The sequence below is a fragment of the Crinia signifera genome, chromosome 2, assembly GCF_055691185.1.
Source record: "Crinia signifera chromosome 2, ASM5569118v1, whole genome shotgun sequence".
In the NCBI taxonomy this organism is placed as follows: Eukaryota; Metazoa; Chordata; class Amphibia; order Anura; family Myobatrachidae; genus Crinia; species Crinia signifera.
Window position 1 is genome coordinate 4,076,620 of NC_139218.1, and position 23,886 is coordinate 4,100,505.

At 52.2% G+C, this 23,886-nt stretch overlaps 1 protein-coding gene across 4 annotated transcripts in view; it reads left to right on the forward strand.

Annotated features, from left to right (window-relative positions):
* The window catches only part of CD58 (CD58 molecule), an 83,720-nt gene that overhangs the window by 32,523 nt on the left and 27,311 nt on the right, over positions 1–23,886 (forward strand). For 2 of the 4 annotated variants that reach the window (XM_083171462.1, XM_083171463.1), the window contains exons 2-5: positions 4,714–5,007; positions 7,145–7,384; positions 20,215–20,301; positions 21,430–21,474. In XM_083171462.1, the coding sequence (XP_083027588.1) occupies positions 4,714–5,007; positions 7,145–7,384; positions 20,215–20,301; positions 21,430–21,474 (666 nt within the window). The remainder of the gene's footprint in view (positions 1–4,713; positions 5,008–7,144; positions 7,385–20,214; positions 20,302–21,429; positions 21,475–23,886) is intronic. The other 2 variants (XM_083171465.1, XM_083171464.1) reach the window with 1 other exon arrangement.

Sequence of the window (23,886 nt, forward strand, 5' to 3'; positions counted from 1 at the left end):
GGGCTGCAGTGATTGGGGGAGAGGGGATGGCACCCAGCACCACTATGTATTATTATTTAGGCCCCCGGTGACATCACACGCTGCATCTACACAGGGCTGGGGTTATCCGTGTTCTGTATGTGCTGACGGGCTGCAGTGATTGGGGGAGAGGGGATGGCACCAGCACCACTATGTATTATTATTTAGGCCCCCGGTGACGTCACACGCTGCATCTACACAGGGCTGGGGTTATCCGTGTTCTGTATGTGCTGACGGGCTGTAGTGATTGGGGGAGAGGGGTTGGCACCAGCACCACTATGTATTATTATTTAGGCCCCCGGTGGCGTCACACGCTGCATCTGCACAGGGCTGGGGTTATCCGTGTTCTGTATGTGCTGACGGGCTGCAGTGATTGGGGGAGAGGGGATGGCACCAGCACCACTATGTATTATTATTTAGGCCCCCGGTGGCGTCACACGCTGCATCTGCACAGGGCTGGGGTTATCCGTGTTCTGTATGTGCTGACGGGCTGCAGTGATTGGGGGAGAGGGGATGGCACCAGCACCACTATGTATTATTATTTAGGCCCCCGGTGACATGGCACGCTGCATCTACACAGGGCTGGGGTTATCCGTGTTCTGTATGTGCTGACGGGCTGCAGTGATTGGGGGAGAGGGGATGGCACCAGCACCACTATGTATTATTATTTAGGCCCCCGGTGACATCACACGCTGCATCTACACAGGGCTGGGGTTATCCGTGTTCTGTATGTGCTGACGGGCTGCAGTGATTGGGGGAGAGGGGATGGCACCAGCACCACTATGTATTATTATTATTTAGGCCCCCGGTGACATCACACGCTGCATCTACACAGGGCTGGGGTTATCCGTGTTCTGTATGTGCTGACGGGCTGCAGTGATTGGGGGAGAGGGGATGGCACCAGCACCACTATGTATTATTATTTAGGCCCCCGGTGACATCACACGCTGCATCTGCACAGGGCTGGGGTTATCCGTGTTCTGTATGTGCTGACGGGCTGTAGTGATTGGGGGAGAGGGGTTGGCACCAGCACCACTATGTATTATTATTTAGGCCCCCGGTGACATCACACGCTGCATCTACACAGGGCTGGGGTTATCCGTGTTCTGTATGTGCTGACGGGCTGCAGTGATTGGGGGAGAGGGGATGGCACCAGCACCACTATGTATTATTATTTAGGCCCCCGGTGACATCACACGCTGCATCTGCACAGGGCTGGGGTTATCCGTGTTCTGTATGTGCTGACGGGCTGTAGTGATTGGGGGAGAGGGGATGGCACCAGCACCACTATGTATTATTATTTAGGCCCCCGGTGACATCACACGCTGCATCTACACAGGGCTGGGGTTATCCGTGTTCTGTATGTGCTGACGGGCTGCAGTGATTGGGGGAGAGGGGATGGCACCAGCACCACTATGTATTATTATTTAGGCCCCCGGTGACGTCACACGCTGCATCTACACAGGGCTGGGGTTATCCGTGTTCTGTATGTGCTGACGGGCTGCAGTGATTGGGGGAGAGGGGATGGCACCAGCACCACTATGTATTATTATTTAGGCCCCCGGTGACATGGCACGCTGCATCTACACAGGGCTGGGGTTATCCGTGTTCTGTATGTGCTGACGGGCTGCAGTGATTGGGGGAGAGGGGATGGCACCAGCACCACTATGTATTATTATTTAGGCCCCCGGTGACATCACACGCTGCATCTGCACAGGGCTGGGGTTATCCGTGTTCTGTATGTGCTGACGGGCTGCAGTGATTGGGGGAGAGGGGATGGCACCAGCACCACTATGTATTATTAGTTAGGCCCCCGGTGACATCACACGCTGCATCTGCACAGGGCTGGGGTTATCCGTGTTCTGTATGTGCTGACGGGCTGCAGTGATTGGGGGAGAGGGGATGGCACCAGCACCACTATGTATTATTAGTTAGGCCCCCGGTGACATCACACGCTGCATCTGCACAGGGCTGGGGTTATCCGTGTTCTGTATGTGCTGACGGGCTGCAGTGATTGGGGGAGAGGGGATGGCACCAGCACCACTATGTATTATTATTTAGGCCCCCGGTGACATCACACGCTGCATCTACACAGGGCTGGGGTTATCCGTGTTCTGTATGTGCTGACGGGCTGCAGTGATTGGGGGAGAGGGGATGGCACCAGCACCACTATGTATTATTAGTTAGGCCCCCGGTGACATCACACGCTGCATCTGCACAGGGCTGGGGTTATCCGTGTTCTGTTTGTGCTGACGGGCTGCAGTGATTGGGGGAGAGGGGATGGCACCAGCACCACTATGTATTATTAGTTAGGCCCCCGGTGACATGGCACGCTGCATCTACACAGGGCTGGGGTTATCCGTGTTCTGTATGTGCTGACGGGCTGCAGTGATTGGGGGAGAGGGGATGGCACCAGCACCACTATGTATTATTATTTAGGCCCCCGGTGACATCACACGCTGCATCTACACAGGGCTGGGGTTATCCGTGTTCTGTATGTGCTGACGGGCTGCAGTGATTGGGGGAGAGGGGATGGCACCAGCACCACTATGTATTATTATTTAGGCCCCCGGTGACATGGCACGCTGCATCTACACAGGGCTGGGGTTATCCGTGTTCTGTATGTGCTGACGGGCTGCAGTGATTGGGGGAGAGGGGATGGCACCAGCACCACTATGTATTATTATTTAGGCCCCCGGTGACATCACACGCTGCATCTACACAGGGCTGGGGTTATCCGTGTTCTGTATGTGCTGACGGGCTGCAGTGATTGGGGGAGAGGGGATGGCACCAGCACCACTATGTATTATTATTTAGGCCCCCGGTGACATCACACGCTGCATCTACACAGGGCTGGGGTTATCCGTGTTCTGTATGTGCTGACGGGCTGCAGTGATTGGGGGAGAGGGGATGGCACCAGCACCACTATGTATTATTATTTAGGCCCCCGGTGACATCACACGCTGCATCTACACAGGGCTGGGGTTATCCGTGTTCTGTATGTGCTGACGGGCTGCAGTGATTGGGGGAGAGGGGATGGCACCAGCACCACTATGTATTATTATTTAGGCCCCCGGTGACATGGCACGCTGCATCTACACAGGGCTGGGGTTATCCATGTTCTGTATGTGTTGACGGGCTGCAGTGATTGGGGGAGAGGGGATGGCACCAGCACCACTATGTATTATTATTATTTAGGCCCCCGGTGACATCACACGCTGGATCTGCACAGGGCTGGGGTTATCCGTGTTCTGTATGTGCTGATGGGCTGCAGTGATTGGGGGAGAGGGGATGGCACCAGCACCACTATGTATTATTATTATTTAGGCCCCCGGTGACATCACACGCTGCATCTGCACAGGGCTGGGGTTATCCGTGTTCTGTATGTGCTGACGGGCTGCAGTGATTGGGGGAGAGGGGATGGCACCAGCACCACTATGTATTATTATTTAGGCCCCCGGTGACATGGCACGCTGCATCTGCACAGGGCTGGGGTTATCCGTGTTCTGTATGTGCTGACGGGCTGCAGTGATTGGGGGAGAGGGGATGGCACCAGCACCACTATGTATTATTATTTAGGCCCCCGGTGACATCACACGCTGCATCTGCACAGGGCTGGGGTTATCCGTGTTCTGTATGTGCTGACGGGCTGCAGTGATTGGGGGAGAGGGGATGGCACCAGCACCACTATGTATTATTATTTAGGCCCCCGGTGACATCACACGCTGCATCTGCACAGGGCTGGGGTTATCCGTGTTCTGTATGTGCTGACGGGCTGCAGTGATTGGGGGAGGGGGATGGCACCAGCACCACTATGTATTATTATTTAGGCCCCCGGTGACATGGCACGCTGCATCTGCACAGGGCTGGGGTTATCCGTGTTCTGTATGTGCTGACGGGCTGCAGTGATTGGGGGAGAGGGGATGGCACCAGCACCACTATGTATTATTATTTAGGCCCCCGGTGACATCACACGCTGCATCTACACAGGGCTGGGGTTATCCGTGTTCTGTATGTGCTGACGGGCTGCAGTGATTGGGGGAGAGGGGATGGCACCAGCACCACTATGTATTATTATTTAGGCCCCCGGTGACATCACACGCTGCATCTGCACAGGGCTGGGGTTATCCGTGTTCTGTATGTGCTGACGGGCTGCAGTGATTGGGGGAGAGGGGATGGCACCAGCACCACTATGTATTATTATTTAGGCCCCCAGTGACATCACACGCTGCATCTACACAGGGCTGGGGTTATCCGTGTTCTGTATGTGCTGACGGGCTGCAGTGATTGGGGGAGAGGGGATGGCACCAGCACCACTATGTATTATTATTTAGGCCCCCGGTGACATCACACGCTGCATCTACACAGGGCTGGGGTTATCCGTGTTCTGTATGTGCTGACGGGCTGCAGTGATTGGGGGAGAGGGGATGGCACCAGCACCACTATGTATTATTATTTAGGCCCCCGGTGACATCACACGCTGCATCTGCACAGGGCTGGGGTTATCCGTGTTCTGTATGTGCTGACGGGCTGCAGTGATTGGGGGAGAGGGGATGGCACCAGCACCACTATGTATTATTATTTAGGCCCCCAGTGACATCACACGCTGCATCTGCACAGGGCTGGGGTTATCCGTGTTCTGCATGCCCGCTGTCCCTGCTATATTCTCACCGTATTACTCTTCTGTCCCCACAGCGCATGCTCTGGGAATAAATGCTGTCACGGGAAGCGATGTGACGCTCCGCGCAGTATTCAATGGAAAACCCAAGGACACTGGCTGGACGCTAAATGGCAATAAAATTGTAGACTTAAACGAGTCCGACCCACCGTATTACTATCGGAACTGGGAACAGAGAGCGGTGGCGGATCTCCCATCCGGACGCCTGACTATAAGAAACGTTTCAGCCGAGGACACTGGGACGTACAATGCAGACGTGATAGTGAGTGGGAGCACAATTCTACCCACAGCGTTCTACCTCCGCGTGTATGGTAAGTATGTTACTAACACGCTTCCTTCAGTCCCAGCCTGGCTCCTGTCCTCCTCCTCCTCTCTTACATATCTAGTGGGTTATTCTAGTTCACTCCTTCTGGCAAATTCCTTCTTAGATGGACAAAACCATGTGCACTGCAGGTGGGGCAGATGTAACATGTGCAGAGAGAATTAGATTTGGGTGAGTTATTTTGTTTCTGTGCAGGGTAAATACTGACTGCTTTATTTTTACACTGCAATATAGATCTCACTTTGAAGTAAAACCCCACCCAAATCTAATTCTCTCTGCACATGTTACATCTGCCCCACCTGCAGTGCACATGGTTTTGTCCATCTAAGAAGGAATTTGCCAGAAGGAGTGAACTAGAATAACCCCCCATGTTACTTTATTCAGTCTGAAAATGGGGAACCGAAACCAGTTCCCCGGTTATAGCTGACGTCAGCAGCCAGTATAGCAGGTAATAATGGTAGTGCCGTCACATCAGAGAGCGAGGCTGAGGGAGGGCGTCTGTGAGGGAGGGCGAGAGGGTTTCTACTGGGACAGACTTCTGGGAGTCCGGGGTTCCTGTTGTGTTCACTGCAGGGGGCAGATGTAACGTGCAGAGAGTTAGGTGTGGGAGGGGCGTGTCCTAGCTGCACTGCAGGGGGCTGATGTAACATGTGCAGAGAGTTAGGTGTGGGACGGGCATGTCCTAGCTGCACTGCAGGGGGCAGATGTAACGTGCAGAGTTAGGTGTGGGAGGGGCATGTCCTAGCTGCACTGCAGGGGGCAGATGTAACGTGCAGAGTTAGGTGTGGGAGGGGCATGTCCTAGCTGCACTGCAGGGGGCTGATGTAACATGTGCAGAGAGTTAGGTGTGGGAGGGGCATGTCCTAGCTGCACTGCAGGGGGCAGATGTAACGTGCAGTGTTAGGTGTGGGAGGGGCATGTCCTAGCTGCACTGCAGGGGGCAGATGTAACATGTGCAGAGTTAGGTGTGGGAGGGGCATGTCCTAGCTGCACTGCAGGGGGCTGATGTAACGTGTGCAGAGAGTTAGGTGTGGGAGGGGCGTGTCCTAGCTCAGCGCTACATTGCAGTGTAAAGGTGCATACACATGGGGTGATATTTGGCACTTTTCTAAGTGTTTTATCTAGATGACGTAGAAAGTAGGGACATCGCCCCACGTGTACACCGCAAAGGGAAGATGAAGCGCGGCCCTGCGCATTGCCATCGCCCGCTCATATTGTCACTGCATGTGCATAGAGAGCATGGAGGTGGCACAGATCATCAATCCCTGATCCTCAGCGGTAGTAAGCACCCTCGGAATACGCCCCACACATCTTATGGTGTGTCAGCAGTCTCCAAATACCTCAGTATATGTTCCACCAGCCGCCTCCCCTCACGCCCCCTTCTGCCCACTGCTTCCCTTTGCGCCCACCGCCTCCCCTCACACCCCATTCTGCCCACTGCTTCCCTTTGCGCCCACCGCCTCCCCTCACGCCCCCTTCTGCCCACTGCTTCCCTTTGCGCCCACCGCCTCCCCTCACACCCCCTTCTGCCCACTGCTTCCCTTTGCGCCCACCGCCTCCCCTCACGCCCCCTTCTGCCCACTGCTTCCCTTTGTGCCCACCGCCTCCCCTCACGCCCCCTTCTGCCCACTGCTTCCCTTCGCGCCCACCGCCTCCCCTCACGGCCCCCTTCCGCCCACCACCTCCTCATGCACGTCTTTTAACCAAACATCTTGTCTCACCACCCCATTTATCTCGCCACCTCCCCTCACACCCCATTCCACCCTCCACCTTCCATATTTCTACTTCCACCAGCTTGCACTGCTGGCCTGTAGCAGCTCACCATTGTTGTGCGGAGAATGCAGCGCAAACATAAGACGGGCTGATGGGTGACCACCACCACCAGGGGAGCGGGGGCTGATGGGTGACCCCCACCGGGAAGGGGGGGCTGATGTGTAACCACCACCGTGGGGGGTGATGTGTGACCCCACCACCAGGGATCATGACCGTGACACTGATCACTGGCAATTGCTGTTGTGTAATGAGTCAGTGGGGGGGGGAGGGGGGTGATGGGGGACATAGTGAGGGGTGCGGGTTTGGGGGACAGATGGGGTCACCTGCGTCTGATGGCTGTGTCTTCCTTGCAGATGCTGTTGGTGAACCCAGTATCACCATGACCACAGATGGGGACAACATCACACTGCAGTGTATCAGCCACGCTCCCGATGTCACATATGAATGGCGGAACACTAGCAACACAACTGTGTATTCCGGACAGAACTACACAGTAACCAGGAGCCCGGGCGCTGAGGAGGAGACGCTGGTGTGTGTGGTCAGGAACCCAGTCTCCGAGAACAACCACACGGTCACATTGCCCCATGTAGCAGGTGAGGCCCCATAACACATTGCCCCATGTAGCGGGTGAGGCCCCATAACACATTGCCCCATGTAGAGGGTGAGGCCCCATAACACCTTGCCCCATGTAGCGGGTGAGGCTCCATAGCACATTGCCCCATGTAGCGGGTGAGGCCCCATAACACATTGCCCCATGTAGCGGGTGAGGCCCCATAACACATTGCCCCATGTAACGGGTGAGGCCCCATAGCACATTGCCCCATGTAGCGGGTGAGGCCCCATAGCACCTTGCCCCATGTAGCGGGTGAGGCCCCATAACACCTTGCCCCATGTAGCGGGTGAGGCCCCATAGCACATTGCCCCATGTAGAGGGTGAGGCCCCATAGCACATTGCCCCATGTAGCGGGTGAGGCCCCATAGCACATAATCCATCACATTGCCCCATGTAGCGGAGGAGGAGACGCTGGTGTTTGTGGTCAGGAACCCAGTCTCCGAGAACAAGCACACGGTCACATTGCCCCATGTAGCAGGTGAGGCCCCAGGGCACATACGGGCGGGATTCTCTAAAATCCGCAGCCCTCTTCACCCGGCATCGCATTTCTAATGACCGCATATTCTCTAAAATATGCGGTCATTAACGCAAGGGACAGCTCTTGCGGTAATAGCTGTCCCTTGCGATGCGGCGCCGTTGCTGGATTTCCGGGTCTATGACCCGGGAGTCCGTCTGCGCATGCGCAGACTGACGCGCTGGCCGCAGGGCATGCTGGGAGGGATCCGTGACGGATCCCTCACACACCGCTGCGGTAAGAAGCCCATAGGCTTCTGCAGGGAACCGCCAGCTTTCTCTGACATGCAGCAGGGACCACTGGAATCACATCGGGGTATTAGAGCTGGGAATGCTGGGAGCTAGGCACTTCTTAATATTAATTAGGGGATACTGGCTCCTCCCCTCTAAGACCCACAATCCCCAGTGAGAAAATTGTGCCAGGGGAGTTAGGTCACAGTTTTTTCTGCTCCCGCATTTATTAGTTTAAGCTATTATACAAGCAGCGCTGCGTGCAGCGTTTTACAGGAACCCTTCCCCACCTATTCTAAAGGTGTGGGTCCGGGTTTCCCTGCGCCCCTGGACTGCCAGGTCGTCGGTCAGGACCTCTGAGAAGGTGCCTGCCTGTACGTTTGAGTGTTCCTGCCGCCCCTACATCAAAGGGGACGCCAGGCTCGGCTCCGGTGCCTCCGGTGGGTGAGTAATGCTATAAGCACACCCACGTTCCTTCCCCTGCTTCCCTGATAGCCGCGCTGTAAGCGGCTGTGTCGGAGATTAATACAGGCGCCGCCATTTTGCAGAGCGCGCGTCTTCTGCCACGAGTACCGCTCAGAGGGAAACCTGTCAGCGCGGAGGAGCAGTATCTGCAGGCGGTCTGTGGGACTCCGGTACAGCCCTGGAAGCGCTGGCAAGTATCAGGGGAGAGAGGAGTGTATTTAATTAATACTGAGGCGGGCATGGCGCGGCCCTGGTACAGATACATGTAATAAGGCTGACTCTTTTCCTGTTCACAGGTTTACTGCAGCCTTGTGAGAATCTCCGTCACTATATTGCATAGTCTATATTGTACAGGGTCAGATATATATATATATATATATATATATATATATATATATATATATATAGTCCCTGTCAGCAAAGGGGCTCATTCTCATCCAGGGTCCACAGACCTCTGAGGAGTTGGCCTGCAGGAGTGTATCTGTACCTTTTGTGATAGTGTGTGTGTTACCTAGTGCAGACTCACACATCCCGGTCACAGACCGGTCTCAGGGTGACCATGACGGGCAGGTCCAAGGCCTCTCAGAAGGCTTTCTCCTGTACAGTTTGTACAGCAAAATTTACACAGTACACTCCAGATGGGAACGCCACTGTATGTCAGTCGTGTGCTGGAGCGTCAACTGCCTCCATGTCGGGCTCTCAGACTCCTGAGTGGGCTTCTGTCCTAGTAGGCACTATGTCCCAGCTATCTTCTGAACTGGCGGTCTCCCGCAGGGTTGAACCCGCTTGGGCGACTACTCTGGCAAAGTCAGTGGAAGGGTTAGTTAACTCTATGACTAGACCGCAGAGAGCCGTCACAGCAAGCAAGCGCCCTTATCAGGCCCTTATTCAGGATGATGACTTGGAGGAGGAGCAGGAACCATTCCATGAGATGGAGGATGGTGAGTGGGAGGATGTCCAGGATGTCCTTCCTGAGGAGGAGCCTACCCCAATGGGGATAGAGGCTCTTATCATTGCAGTAAAGGAGGTACTTCGTTTACCCGAGGACCCGCTGCCTGAACCGCAGGAATTTGACCTATTCGGCGGTGAAAGAAAGGTCTCAGTGGTCTTCCCTTGCCCAAATCAGGATCAGCTGCTGGCGGCATGGAAGAACCCGGACAAGAGGTTTCAGGTACCTAGGCGGTTTACTGCCCTGTACCCCTTTGATCCGGTAGCCTTGAGTAAGTGGGAAAATCCTCCGCCAGTGGACACGTCGGTTTCCCGGCTGTCCAAGAAAACTACACTGCCAGTCCCGGGTGCTTCCACCCTAAAGGATCCGTCGGATCGTAAGATGGAAGCCACCCTCAAGACTATTTATACGGCAGCAGGAACTCAACTCAGACCAGCCATTGTATCGGCCTGGGTCAATAAGGCAAATGTCAAATGGGCAGACTTAATCATAGAGGGATTAGAATCTGGCATGCCTCTGGATGAACTACGTCGCCTAGCTGAACACATCAAGGAGTCCGCTACGTTTTTAGGAGAGGCAGCGAAGGATGTGTCCTTGATTTCAGCAAGGATTTCAGCAAACGCCATTTCAGCAAGGCGAGCCCTCTGGCTGCGCTCATGGCAGGCAGATGCGGAATCTAAAAGGGCCGTAGAGGGTCTCCCGTTCTCTGGGGACATCCTCTTCGGCCCAGAATTAGATAAATGGATCTCACAAGCCACGGGAGGAAAGTCAGCTTTCCTCCCGTCGGCGGCACCTCCTCCGCCCAGACGACAGTTTTCGGGTCCAGCGTTTCAGTCCTTTCGGACCCAGCGGCCCTTTCGGGGCCGAGGAAGAGGTTTCCAGTGTTCCAGAGGTGCCCGAGCCAGGGCTCGTCCTCAGACTGCCCCAAGAGCTCAGGATCCCAAGCCCCCACAGAAACCGGTGGCATGACGGTTTACCAGCTTCCGTCAACGACTTGCCGGTAGGTGCCCGTCTGATGGCTTTCAGAACCCAATGGTTCTCCCTGTCGGAGGATCAGTGGGTTCGAAGGATTATCTCAGAGGGGTACCGAATTCAATTCGATTCCACTCCGCCTGTACGGGCTTTCACAACGGCACTGCCGTTGGATCAGGACAAGAGGATGAACCTTCTCAAGGCAATCAAGATTCTGCTGGATTCTCAGGTCATCATGCCAGTCCCGGCAGCTCAGAGGAATTCGGGGTACTACTCAAACCTCTTTGTAGTCCCCAAGCCGGATGGGTCTGTGCGGCCCATTCTCAACCTGAAATCTCTGAATCTGCTGGTCTCCTATCAGCCATTCAAGATGGAATCTATCCATTCAGTAATTGCGTCCTTAGAGCCAGGGGAGTACATGGTATCCTTGGATATCAAGGATGCCTATCTACATATTCCCATTTGGATCCCTCACCAGGCATTTCTCCGCTTTGCCATCGGCCGGGATCACTTCCAATTCAGGGCTCTACCGTTCGGGTTGTCATCTGCTCCCAGAGTATTTACCAAGACGGTAGTCATTGCATCGCTCAGAAGTCAGGGAGTGACTATAGTCCCGTATCTGGACGATCTCCTAATCAAGGCCCCAACGGTGGAGCTATTGGAGACCCATGCGAGAATGACAACTCAGGCTCTCACCAGCCTGGGTTGGATAATGAACTTCAAGAAGTCCTCATTAGTTCCATCCAGGAGGATCTTGTTTCTGGGCCTCTGGCTAGATACGGAAGCGCAGAGAGTATACCTACCGGAAGACAAGATCCAGGCGTTGTTCCTTCTGGTTCAGAAGGTGTTGCTTCCTCACACTGTCAGTCTTCATCTATGTGTACAGCTGTTAGGGAAGATGGTGGCGGCCTTCCCAGCTCTGACGTGGGGGAGATTCCATTCCAGGCAGTTTCAGTGGGATCTCCTCAGGAAAGGTGCGGGCTTGCATCTAAATTTTCACAGACGGATTCGGTTGTCAGCAGAGACGAGACGCTCGTTACTTTGGTGGCGTCACAAGGACAATCTGCTAGAAGGCCGTCGGTTCGCAATTCAGGATTGGATTGTATTAACGACGGACGCCAGTCTCCGCGGCTGGGGAGCCGTGGTACTTCATCTTCGCCTTCAGGGCAGGTGGAATTGTCACGAACAACACTTGTCTATCAACGTACTGGAGATCAGGGCAATCTACAATGCCCTGCTGGAGGCTCAGGAACATCTCCAGGGCCAGAATGTGAAGATAAGGTCAGACAACGCAACAGCAGTCGCATACGTAAACAGACAGGGCGGCACGAGAAGCGGAATGGCCATGAAGGAGGTAAGGAACATTCTTCAGAGGGCAGAGCGGATGAAGGTAGTTCTCGTGGCCGTGTTCCTCCCCGGTCTGCAGAACGTAGAGGCCGATTTCCTCAGCCGGGAAGATCTGCACCCAGGCGAGTGGTCACTCAATCCCGAGGTATTCCAGGATCTCGCCATCAGGTGGGGAGTTCCGGAGGTAGACCTGATGGCATCTCGGAAGAACCATCAGCTGCCAACTTACGTAGCCCGCACAAGGGACCCTCACGCCATAGCGGTAGACGCTTTGTCGACGCCGTGGGAGTTCGAGTTCGTGTACCTATTCCCTCCCCTGCCGCTGTTAGGTCAGGTTCTCAAGAGGCTCAAGAGGGAGGCGGTACAGGCGATATTGATAGCACCTTGGTGGCCTCGCAGGACATGGTTCTCGGACATCCAGGTGTTTTCCAAAACAATTTTATTGGTTTTGTCAACATTAATAAAGTGCAAAAGTTAACATCATTGTCCTCTGGAATACATTCTTTTTGTCAATATATCACAGTTCAACATTGAACACATTGCAATATACATCAAACATCTTTATCAATCTGTACATATGGACAAGTTGCATTGCTGCGCCTTCCTGCGCCTTTAAACTGAAGATGTATTTTGGGTTTTACCGCCTCTAATAGCTCTCTCATTCTATTCTTTGCTTATATTAACCACATATTCAGTTAACAATTTACACTAACATATAAAAACATATGAAATATTATAACGTTTCTCCCCCTAAAACTGCCCCCCTCCCTCCCTCCTTCCTCCCACCTTCCAGACTCGGTGTGTCTCAGCCTTCTGTTAGTGACCTAAGCAAGTACCAGGTAGTGCCCTCAAATATCTTCATGACCTGTAATTGTACATCTTCCTCTAGTGATCTTATATAAATTCCCCACTTGTTGTGAAATTTCTTTACACCCTCTTCCACCAATGGCAGAGTGGCCCTTCTATCAAAAAACATCAATTGTGTTAAGGCGACCTTGACCTCTTGCAAAAGGGGCTGCGACGGGGCTGTCCACTTCCGTAGTATAACTTTTTTTGCCACCGTCACAGTCACCGTAAGAAATGGCAACAGCTCCGTTTTCCGCCCGTGTAAGTTCCACCCAGAAAAGTTGGCACATAGCATTGCCAGTGGATCTTTACTTAGCTGCAGGTCACAAGTGGTGTTTATAAACATCATTACCCTGTCCCAGAACCTTCTTATTTTCCCACACTCCCACATATGGTGGAAGAACGTAGCATTTGAGCCTTTGCACTTAAGGCAAATTCCCAATTCCCCTGGTATAAAATGCTTTCTTTGAGCCTGAGAGATATATGCTCTATGCATGGTTTTAATGTGCACCTCTTGTAACATGGTGGACTGCAGTATTTTCAACGTTTTTTCCATATGTTTGTGGAGTGTTTCCATTGAGGATACCCCTGGGATATCCCCCTGCCATTTCGGGACCATAGCGGACCAAACTGCTTCCGGTGAGGATGGAAGGATGTCAGCATACAGATACCTCAGCCTGTACGGCCCAGTGGAACTAAGACTGAACACCTGCTGCAGAGCATCCTGCCTCCCTGAGTCCAGCATGGGCCCTTTCTTTGCTTGTATGTAATGTCTCACTTGAAGGTACATAAAGAAATCTCTGTTAGGTAGGGAGAATTTGGTTGAGATCTCCTGAAAGGAGAGCATCTGGCCCCCTGGGTCAAACACATCTTTGACTGCCATTATGCCTTGTTTCTTCCACCTGTCATACCCTACCTCGGTCATTCCAGGGGCGAAGCAAGGATTTCCCCAGATAGTGTCGTATCTGGTGTTTTGGTGATCTCTTCCTAAACATTTGTTAATTCCTACCCATGCAGAAAATGTATCATTAAATAAAATATTTTTCCTGGCCTGCTGTGGTAGTTTAGCCCGTGGAACGTGGAGCAACCCTGCCAGCGAATATGGACTCATCATATCCCCTTCTAAAGTTTTGTGGGTGTATGAATTTGTTCCCTGTAGCCAATCTAGGACATAGCGCATAAATATTGCTTGGTTAAAAGCCAAAATGTTGGGTATCCCCAATCCTCCGTCAGCTCTCTTAAGGTAAGTTTTTGGTCGGGAAATGCGTGGCTTTTTGCCCTGCCATAGAAAGCTGAAGAAGGCTTTATTTAGTTTCTGTACATCTTTCTTTGATAGTTGCACTGGGATCATTTGCATGCAGTACGATATTTTTGGGAAAGCTATTGACTGCAGTACAGTTGCTCTTCCCAATAATGACAATGGCAGAGACCTCCATACTTCTAGTAACCTAAGGATTTCTGCGACTATAGGGGGGAAATTAACCTCATACAACCTCGAGATCTCCCCGGGCACCTGGATGCCTAAATACTTAATTTTGTCAGTTGTTAGTCTGAAGGGGGAAACAACCCGATCTGGGATTTCCTTAGCTTTTGGCCCTATTACCTGGAGAATTTCTGACTTATGGTAGTTGATCTTATATCCTGCAAAGGACCCAAAGTCATCTATTATTTTCCTAATTGTCGGCAGTGATTCAGGGAGGTTTGAGACGAACAGGAGCATGTCGTCTGCAAATAAACTGACTTTTAACACCGTCTTTCCCACAGTTATGCCCCTGTACATACAGTCAGAGCGGAGGGCCACCGCCAGCGGTTCCAAAGCCAGGGCAAACAGGAGTGGAGACATCGGGCACCCCTGTCTGGTTCCCCTCTGAATCAGAAACGGGGCCGACAGATATCCATTACACGCTATTTGCGTGGTAGGCTGTGAGTATAGAGACCTAGTGACATCAATGAAGCCCTGGGGAAACCCAAATCTCCCCAAGGTTTCCCATAAATGGTCCCAGGTGACCAGGTCAAACGCCTTCTCCGCATCTAATGAAAGTATGGCCTGGTCACCTGAGCCTCCCCCGCTCCCTATATGTTGAATTGCCGCCAGTAGTTTGCGTACATTAACCACGGAGTGACGCCCGTGAATAAAACCAGTCTGGTCATCTGATATAACCGTTGGCAATACATATTTTATCCTTTCTGATAATATTTTCATCAGCATTTTATAATCGGTATTCAACAGCGATATTGGTCTATATGAGCCCGGGTCTTCCGGGTCTCTGCCCGGCTTTGGAAGCACCTTAATCACCGCAGAATTGAAGTATAGAGGGAGCTGTTTGCCCTGAATTATGTCATTAAATACAGTCACTAGGGTTTCGCTTATTCTAGATTTAAGAATTCTATAAAACTCCCCCGAGTATCCATCCGGCCCTGGGGCCTTGAGTGGTTTAAGTTGAGAAATAGTTTGTGTTACTTCGTCTATAGTAATCGGCGCCATAATGCGTTCAGCCGCTGCACTTGATATCTGGGGGAGAGTCATAGAAGCCCAGAATTGTTCTTTCTGTCTCCTATTTATATCGCCTTGGGAATATAATTTAGCATAGAAGTCTTTCAGGATTGTCAACATCTCTGTCCCCTTATGTGTTCTACCCCCTCCTGGCTTTTGTAAAACTTTGATTAAGGCTGAGGGCCTAGAACCTCGCATTAAGTTGGATAATAACCGTCCGTTTTTATTGCCATGCTTGTAGAACTGGAAATTAGTGTTGTTTATGTTTCTCAGTGTTTGAGATTCCATTAAAGCGTCAAAGTGGGTCTTTGCCTGTAAGTACATGTGCTTGTGGGTCTGGGTGGGGGATGCCTTAAAAGCAGCATATGCACTAGTCAACAAGTCCTGGGCTTTTATTATGTCACCTGACCTTTCTTTACGATGTTTGTTAACATATGAAATTATCTCTCCCCTCATCACCGCCTTGGCTGCCTGCCATGTAATTAGTGGGTCTGTGCTGTTGTCTCCGTTATTATGCCTATACTCCATCCACTTGGCCTCCAGGGCATCACGAAATGTCTTGGAAGACGCCAGGTGCGAGGGGAACCGCCACTGGCGGTGTTTCCCTACGTCCAGAGCAGTCTCCACAAGCACCCATATCAGGGAGTGGTCTGACAGGCATATGGGTTCAATGCCCGCCTCTAGCATGCTACCACAGAGGCCCGTGGACAGGAGCAAATAGTCAATACGAGATAAGGTTCCGTGTGCCGCTGATAAACATGTATAGTCCCTCTCGGTCGGGTGGAGTAATCTCCAGCTGTCTACTACATGTAATTGGGATGAAATTTCCCCTATGCCTAGGGTGGGGCTTCGGGGCAGTTTCTTCGGGTTGGATGATCTGTCTAATGATGGCATAGCTACTATGTTAAAGTCCCCTCCCACAATCAGGCGTGAATCGGCGTATGGGTATAATTTCGTCAGCAATCCTGTGAAAAAATTTTTTGAATAGACATTAGGGGCATAAGTGTTGCACAAAACATACTTCTCCCCGTGTATGGAGGCCTCTGCAATCACAAAACGTCCCTCAGGGTCTTTGATGCTGTTAGTAACCAGCATCCCCAGTGATCTCCTTGATATAATCGCTACTCCCCTGGCTTTGGAATTATAAGAGGCATAAATCTCGACCTTAAATCCCATTATTCCCAGTTTCTCATGCTCTATATCCGTTAGGTGAGTCTCCTGTAGCATAACTATATCAGCTTTTTGCTTTTTAAGATAAAGCAACAACTTTTTTCTCTTTATCGGGGAATTAATCCCTCCCACGTTCCACGAGCATATCTTCACATTAGCCATGTCACATTATTTTCAAGATGTATTATGGCCCTGGACACACCGAGTACTGGTTCCCTCCCACCCCCTTCCCCCCGTCTCCCCAAACACTTCCCCAACATAGGAATAGCAGGTCTCTGTAACTTACCCCTCACCCTCCTCCCAACCAATTCCCCCGAGAGTACTAGCTCTCCTTTAACTCTAGAAAATATAAATCAAATTTCACGCAGTGATGGGTAGCTCTGTGAGCCTTCCCACACCAACACAACTCTATGGTTATAACCTAACCTCCGCTTCCTTCCTCCTCGCTCAAGTAATAAAATTATTCCCACCTCCCTGAGCTGTAACTTTGGGCCGGCACCCCTTATACATAACAGAAATATATAACATTTTATAACCACTGTCCCCTCCTTAATCTTCCAAAACTTTCCCATATGTGGTCAAAGAATCTTTTTAAGTAAAACATTAGCGTTTGGTATGATAATATCTAGACCTTTAAGAACATCAACTCCTCACTCCCCTAATTATTAGCGAACACATTGTAAAACATTCAAATAATTACGCCATCCACTTCTCTCCTTAGTAGGACATCTTTGTCTGCCCCCCCTATGGTGGGGAGTCTGTTGCTTTTTCCATCTGCAGGTATGCCCTTGCGTCCCCTGCCGTAGAAAAGTCTCTGAATGAGTCCCCTTCAAAAACCCTGAGACGAGCCGGGTATAATAATGCAAATTTCCTCTTTTCCCCGAATAGGTGGGAGCAGATGGCAGTGAACTCCTTCCTCGCCCTAGTAACCTCAGCGGAGTAGTCCTGGAATAGATGCAATTTGTGGCCCTCCCAAAGTATAGTCTTTTGCTTACGGGATGCTGACCATAGGGTTTCCTTGTGCAGGTAGTTCAAACTTTTAAAAATGGTAACTCTAGGCCTGACGTTAATTCCGTCCTTTTCCGGCCCCAGTCTATGGGCCCGTTCAATAACCATGTCTGCACATTCACTTTCCACCCCTAATAATGCCGGTAGTGTGTTTCGTATAAAGTGGTGGAGGGCAGGGCCTTTGACTGTCTCCGGGAGTCCCACCAGCCTGAGATTTGATCTTCTCGATCTGTTTTCTAAGTCATCCACCTTGTTTGTCAGTGAATACACTGTTTTTTGCAGATCAGCGTTGTGTGACTTCAATTCCTGCACCTCATGGAAAACTGCTCCTATCTGTGACTCATTATTGGTAACTCTCTTAGAGAGCTGTGACATGTGTCCCTTCATGTCCTCAATGCTCAGCCTCAGTGTCTCTGCTTGTGCCTGAAACATGGGAGCCATGGTTGCTTTAATGGCTCTGACCATATCATTATAGGCTGCTGTGTCCGCCTCCCCTCTCTCATCTCCCGGCCCCTGTAATAGACAGGCTGGCGTGCCTGTGAATGTCTGCGGCTGCGAAGCCTGGCTGTCCCCCAGTACCTGCTGGCAGTTTATCAGTGCTGCCGTCTGGCTTAAGGTCTTGTCCGCCTCTGCCTGGGTGCTGTGTCCGGCCGGGGTTGGAGGCGCGGCCGCCATCTTGGGCTGCTGTGTCTGCGGCTTGGCGGGGGTTTTACGTGTCTGTCTCCTCGACATGGGAGAGTGACACCTCACCATGCGCTGCGCTGTGTGCCTCTCCCGTTCTGCCGCTGTCAGTGGATGTCGGGGACCGTGTTGTGGCAAGGTAGGGGTGCCGTCCGCCTTACCGCCCACGGAGCTCCTGACTCACGCGGCCGTCCTTGCTGGAGCCGGAACCGGAAGTCCGGACATCCAGGTGTTACTAGCAGACGAGCCGGTCAGGTTACCACTCAGACCAGACCTTCTTCAACAGGGACCATTCCTTCATCAGGGTCTATCTCCGCTCCATTTGACGGCGTGGCTGTTGAGACCGAGGTCCTTCGAGAAAGAGGAATTCCACGAATAGTGATTCCCACTATGTTAAGGGCCAGAAAGCCTTCTTCTGCAGCTCATTACCATAGGATATGGCGCTCATATGCTACCTGGTGTCAGTCAAAAGGTTGGCCATTTCGAACCTTCAAATTGTCCCGTCTTTTACTGTTTCTGCAGAGAGGGTTGGATGGAGGCCTGAGACTGGGATCTCTTAAGGTCCAGGTCTCGGCTTTGTCCATCCTCTTCCAAAGAAGGTTGGCACTGGTTCCGGAGGTGCAAACATTCTTCCAAGGGGTCCTTCGGGTCCAGCCTCCCTTCGTACCTCCTACGGCCCCTTGGGATTTGGACTTAGTACTAGCTTTTCTGAGATCAGAGACTTTTGAACCACTAGACAAGGTGGACCTTAAGTTTTTGTGTTGGAAGACCGTTCTTCTGTTAGCACTGGCCTCGGCTCGCCGAGTGTCAGAGCTTAGTGCTCTGTCGTGTAAACCTCCGTACCTAAATTTCCATGAAGACAGAGCGGAGCTACGTACATTCCGGGTTCCTCCCGAAGGTGGTATCCTCTTACCACATTAATCAGCCCATTGTGGTTCCGGCATTCTGTGGAGATTCGCCGGAACAAGTTTCCTTGGATGTTGTCAGGGCTTTGCGGATTTACGTGGAGAGAACAAGGTCTATACGCAAGTCCGATTGTTTATTTGTCCTGTACGACGCTTTCCGCAGGGGTTGGCCTGCGTCCAAACAGACCATCGCGAGATGGATCAAGCTGACGATCCGTAGTGCGTATTTGCATGCGGGTCAAGTCCCTCCAGTGTCTGTGACGGCGCACTCTACTAGGTCGGTGAGTACGTCCTGGGCCGCCGGCAGAGGAGCTTCGGTCTCTCAGCTCTGCAGGGCAGCCACCTGGTCTTCACGAAACACCTTCGTGCGATTCTACCAGTTCGATACTTTTGCATCTTCTGCCTCTACGTTTGGGCGGTTGGTATTGCAGGATCCTCAGCGCTCTCCCGCCCGGGGCATGGTCTTTGGAACCTCCCCAATGTGATTCCAGTGGTCCCTGCTGCATGTCAGAGAAAAGAGGATTTTGGTACTTACCGGTAAATCCATTTCTCTGAGATCAGCAGGGACCACTGGACACCCGCCCGGCTTCTGGATCCTGCCTGTTGTGGTTACCTTTGGGATCCGGTCTTGTTCCTGACCGGGTTTGTGTGTGTGTGTGTGTGTGTAAGGTTTGAAGTTATGTTTTTTTCCTGTAACCCTTTCCTCTAGTGGGCCAATTTCCTCACTGGGGATTGTGGGTCTTAGAGGGGAGGAGCCAGTATCCCCTAATTAATATTAAGAAGTGCCTAGCTCCCAGCATTCCCAGCTCTAATACCCCGATGTGATTCCAGTGGTCCCTGCTGATCTCAGAGAAATGGATTTACCGGTAAGTACCAAAATCCTCTTTTTGCTGGCGATTCCCTCCGCAGCGGTGACACTGCGGAGGGAGGTTAGAGAATACAGAAATGCGGTAAAAACCCAGATAACAGGGTTTTTACCGCATTTCTGTAATAGAGAATCTCGCCCTATCTCTACAGATAGATATATACGACCATATATATATTATGACTTACAATTTCCTGGTGTCTTTTCCCTGGCAGTATCACTACGACTCGCCCTTTATCGTGTGTGGGTTACTGGTTACTATGGGGATTCCTGTTCTGCTTCCTGTTACTGTTTATAAGACAATACTGACAATACGAAATACATGTCTGATACTTGTGTCCTCCTCCTGTGTTTATTCCCACAGACCACCGCAGAACCCATGCTGGGATTGTAGCTTGTATTTTAGTCTCCTGTGTGTTCGGGATAGTCCTTTTTCTGTATTTACGGAGAAGTAAGTACCCTGTGCAGCTCCGTTCTCTTCCTGCGCACAATTATTTGAGATTTGTTTTTAAATTAACCAACAATAGTGATGATAGTAAGTGAATAGTCCCCTCATCTGCTCGCACCATGTCATGGAAATATCTACAGCCATGTTACCTGGCATAGTAGTTAGTAACCTAACAGTTCCTAGGAGCCAGTGACCTCACTGTGACCGCAACCTATACAGTCACTAGGGGCCAGTGACATCACTGAGAGCGCAGCCTATCCAGTCACTAGGAGCCAGTGACATCGCTGAGAATGCAGCCTATCCAGTCACTAGGAGCCAGTGACATCACTGAGAGCGCAACCTATACAGTCACTAGGGGCCAGTGACATCACTGAGAGCACAGCCTATCCAGTCACTAGGAGCCAGTGACATCACTGTGTGCAGCCTATCCAGTCACTAGGAGCCAGTGACATCACTGAGAGCACAGCCTATCCAGTCACTAGGAGCCAGTGACATCACTGAGAGCACAGCCTATCCAGTCACTAGGAGCCAGTGACATCACTGTGAGTGAAGCCTATCCAGTCACTAGGAGCCAGTGACATCACTGTGAGTGAAGCCTATCCATACACTAGGAACCAGTGACCTTACTGAGAGTGCAGCCTATACATACACTAGGAACCAGTGACATCACTGTGTGTGCAGCCTATCCTGTCACTTGGAGCCAGTGACATCACTGTGTGTGCAGCCTATCCATACACTAGGAACCAGTATCATCACTGAGAGTGCAGCCTATCCAGTCACTAGGAGCCAGTGACATCACTGAGAGTGCAGCCTATCCAGTCACTAGGAGCCAGTGACATCACTGAGAGTGCAGCCTATCCAGTCACTAGGAGCCACTGACATCACTGAGAGTGCAGCCTATCCATACACTAGGAGCCAGTGACATCACTAATACATGGCATTGTACTGAAATACCTCCATACTTAAAATGTAGGTACAGGAGGAGCACAGTGATGCCTCCCTTTTTTTGTTCGGTATTTAATTACTACAGTGGCCTAATTAAACTATGCTTTAGATGAAACAGATCTATGTTTATGCACTTTATTATGTGGAGATTGTTTAAACAGAAATACCATATTTACCACATTTTAGGAAAACGCCATGGTCAGAATCCGGAACAAGCCCCACAGGGGGATGGTAAGTGATTGGGGCAGCGTACACTATTGCGTGTATGGATACATATACTGTATATCGGGCATTTGCCAAAGGAGCGGGATGCAGATGAACTTAAATAGATATATTTCTCCTTCGGGAGACATCAGGGGCCACAGCTTTACAGTGGGAGAGAGCTCCAGCACCCTAGAGGATAACTTTAACTGCTTCCCAGGCAGCCAGGCTCCTCCCCTCCCATACCCCGCCTCCAGGCCAAGGACCTCAGTTTTTCTAGGGTGCTGGCAGGAGCCAGATGCACCTAAAAGAGGGGCTGCTATATGGCAGCCATAACTTAATTATTTTTATTTTTTTTCTTCTTTTTACACTATAAGTGTCAGAGCAGCAGCGCTGGGGGTCTGAATAGACCCCTGCACTGCTGGCTCCAACACCCGGGTCCGGCGCTGCATCGTCACCCGCGGGTGGGGACCTGCAGCGGCCCCCGGGCACTGGGGAGCCTGCAGCCGGACGCCGGGAACCACAGGCGCCCCCTTCACAACAGCCGGGACGGCACTGTGAGTAAGACACGCTCCCCGCCGGGAGCGTATGCGATAGCGCAGCGAGGCGCACAGATGTGGCTGCTACAGCTGGCGAGGGGTGACCGCCGGCTGTGCTAGCTAGCGGTCGTCCGGCTCGCCGCCCGTCCCGCTGGACCACCAGGGAAACTAGTTTGTGGGCAGCAGCGCTGGTATGCGGTGCCGCCCGGCGCGTGCCGGATCCCCGCCATTTTACCAGCGCTGCATGTGGACACCTTCCCTGGGGCCATTTGTTAGCAGGGGGAGGAGGCTCCCCCCACATCAGCCCCTCCCCCGGGGACAGTAGGCAGGGAACTGTGCTTGGCGCACAGAGAGTTCCCGCCACTGACCTCCCTTCCTGTCTGCCTGGCTGCACGTGAGGAGGGACACGGAGAAGCTCCAGTGCCACCCGGGGTTCCACTCTTTCACTGCCAGGAGGCTTGGGCAAGTCCCCCCTCTACCTCTCCTGCGGGACACAGGTCACAGTTACTGAGTGCTCCAGTCAGCCATAGCTGCTGCAAGAGCCTAGTGCCATTTGCCTTCTATTTGCATTGTATGCCTATGTATGCTTGCTGTATATGTGTACTTATTAACCCAATAGCTGCTGCAGTGTATTTGGTGTCATTTTGTACTTAGCCCTCCTGTACTTACAGTAATTATGCTCAACAAGGGCAAGTCCAAGAAGGGGGAGGCCCCAGCATTGCTGTCATGCACAGCCTGTAATGCGGGCCTATCTCCCCTGGACTATGTACAGGACGGCCTATGCGCAAGCTGCTACAATGCGCAGGCGCTGCCCACGCCTACGGCCTCTTCTCAGGAGCCTGCTTGGGCCTCATCCCTTGTGCAGATGATGGCGCAGCTAGTGGATAAAGTCTCAGCTGGGCTGCCCCAGCGGCCCGTGCCGTCCTCGTCGGCGGCGGGTGCAACCCCCCCAGCATTGGATGCCCAGGGGGAGGGTTCATTGCCCGCAGATAGACGCAGGTCTTTAGTTAAAAGACCGGCGGCACTCCGGCCCCTCCTCATGCAGGATTCAGATGTGGAGGAGGAGCAAGATGATGATGATGATGACGACTATGTGGAGGAGGCCGTCGATGACGCCATTGACATAGGGGATGCCTGTGTTATAGAGGATCCGCCGTCTCGCCTTGATGTGCCAGGCCTGATTACAGCGGTTAAGAAGGTCCTTCTAATAGACGACCACGCTGATCCGCCTGCAGAGTCAGGCCCTATATTTAAGCGCCTTAAACGCTCCTTAAGTCTATTTCCCAAGTCGGATAATCTTGACATGGTCATTAAGGAAGCTTGGGAGGTCCCTAATAGGAGGTTTGTCATTCACAAGTGTTTCTCCTCCCTCTATCCTCTCCCCCAGGAGGACAGGACCCCCTGGGAGACAGCCCCCAGGGTAGACGCTCATGTGGCAAAACTGGTGAAAGCCTCTCTGTTGCCAATCCCTACAGCGTCTCTTAAGGACCAGGCGGATAGGAAGTTGGAAAACTTCCTGAAGCTTATCTACACCACGGCTGGAGCAGCCGGCAGGCCTGCCCTGGCGTCAGCCTAGGTGGCTATGGCCCTAACTAAATGGACTACTGTCCTCACACCAGGGGTGTCTGAGGGGGCCCCAGCAGAAACTCTACTACCGACTTTAGAGTTGATACATCAGGCTGCCCTCTACTTAGGCGAGGCAGCTCTTGATTCCGCTACGCTCTCCTCCAGGGTGTCAGCTTCAGCAGTGGCCGCTCGCAGATCACTTTGGCTGCGTTCCTGGAAGGCTGACACACCTTGGAAGCTCTTCCATTTGACGGTTCCCTCTTATTCGGTCCCGAGCTGGATAGGATGGTCGCTACGGTGGCAGCTTCAAAAACTGCTTTTCTACCATCCACCCCGA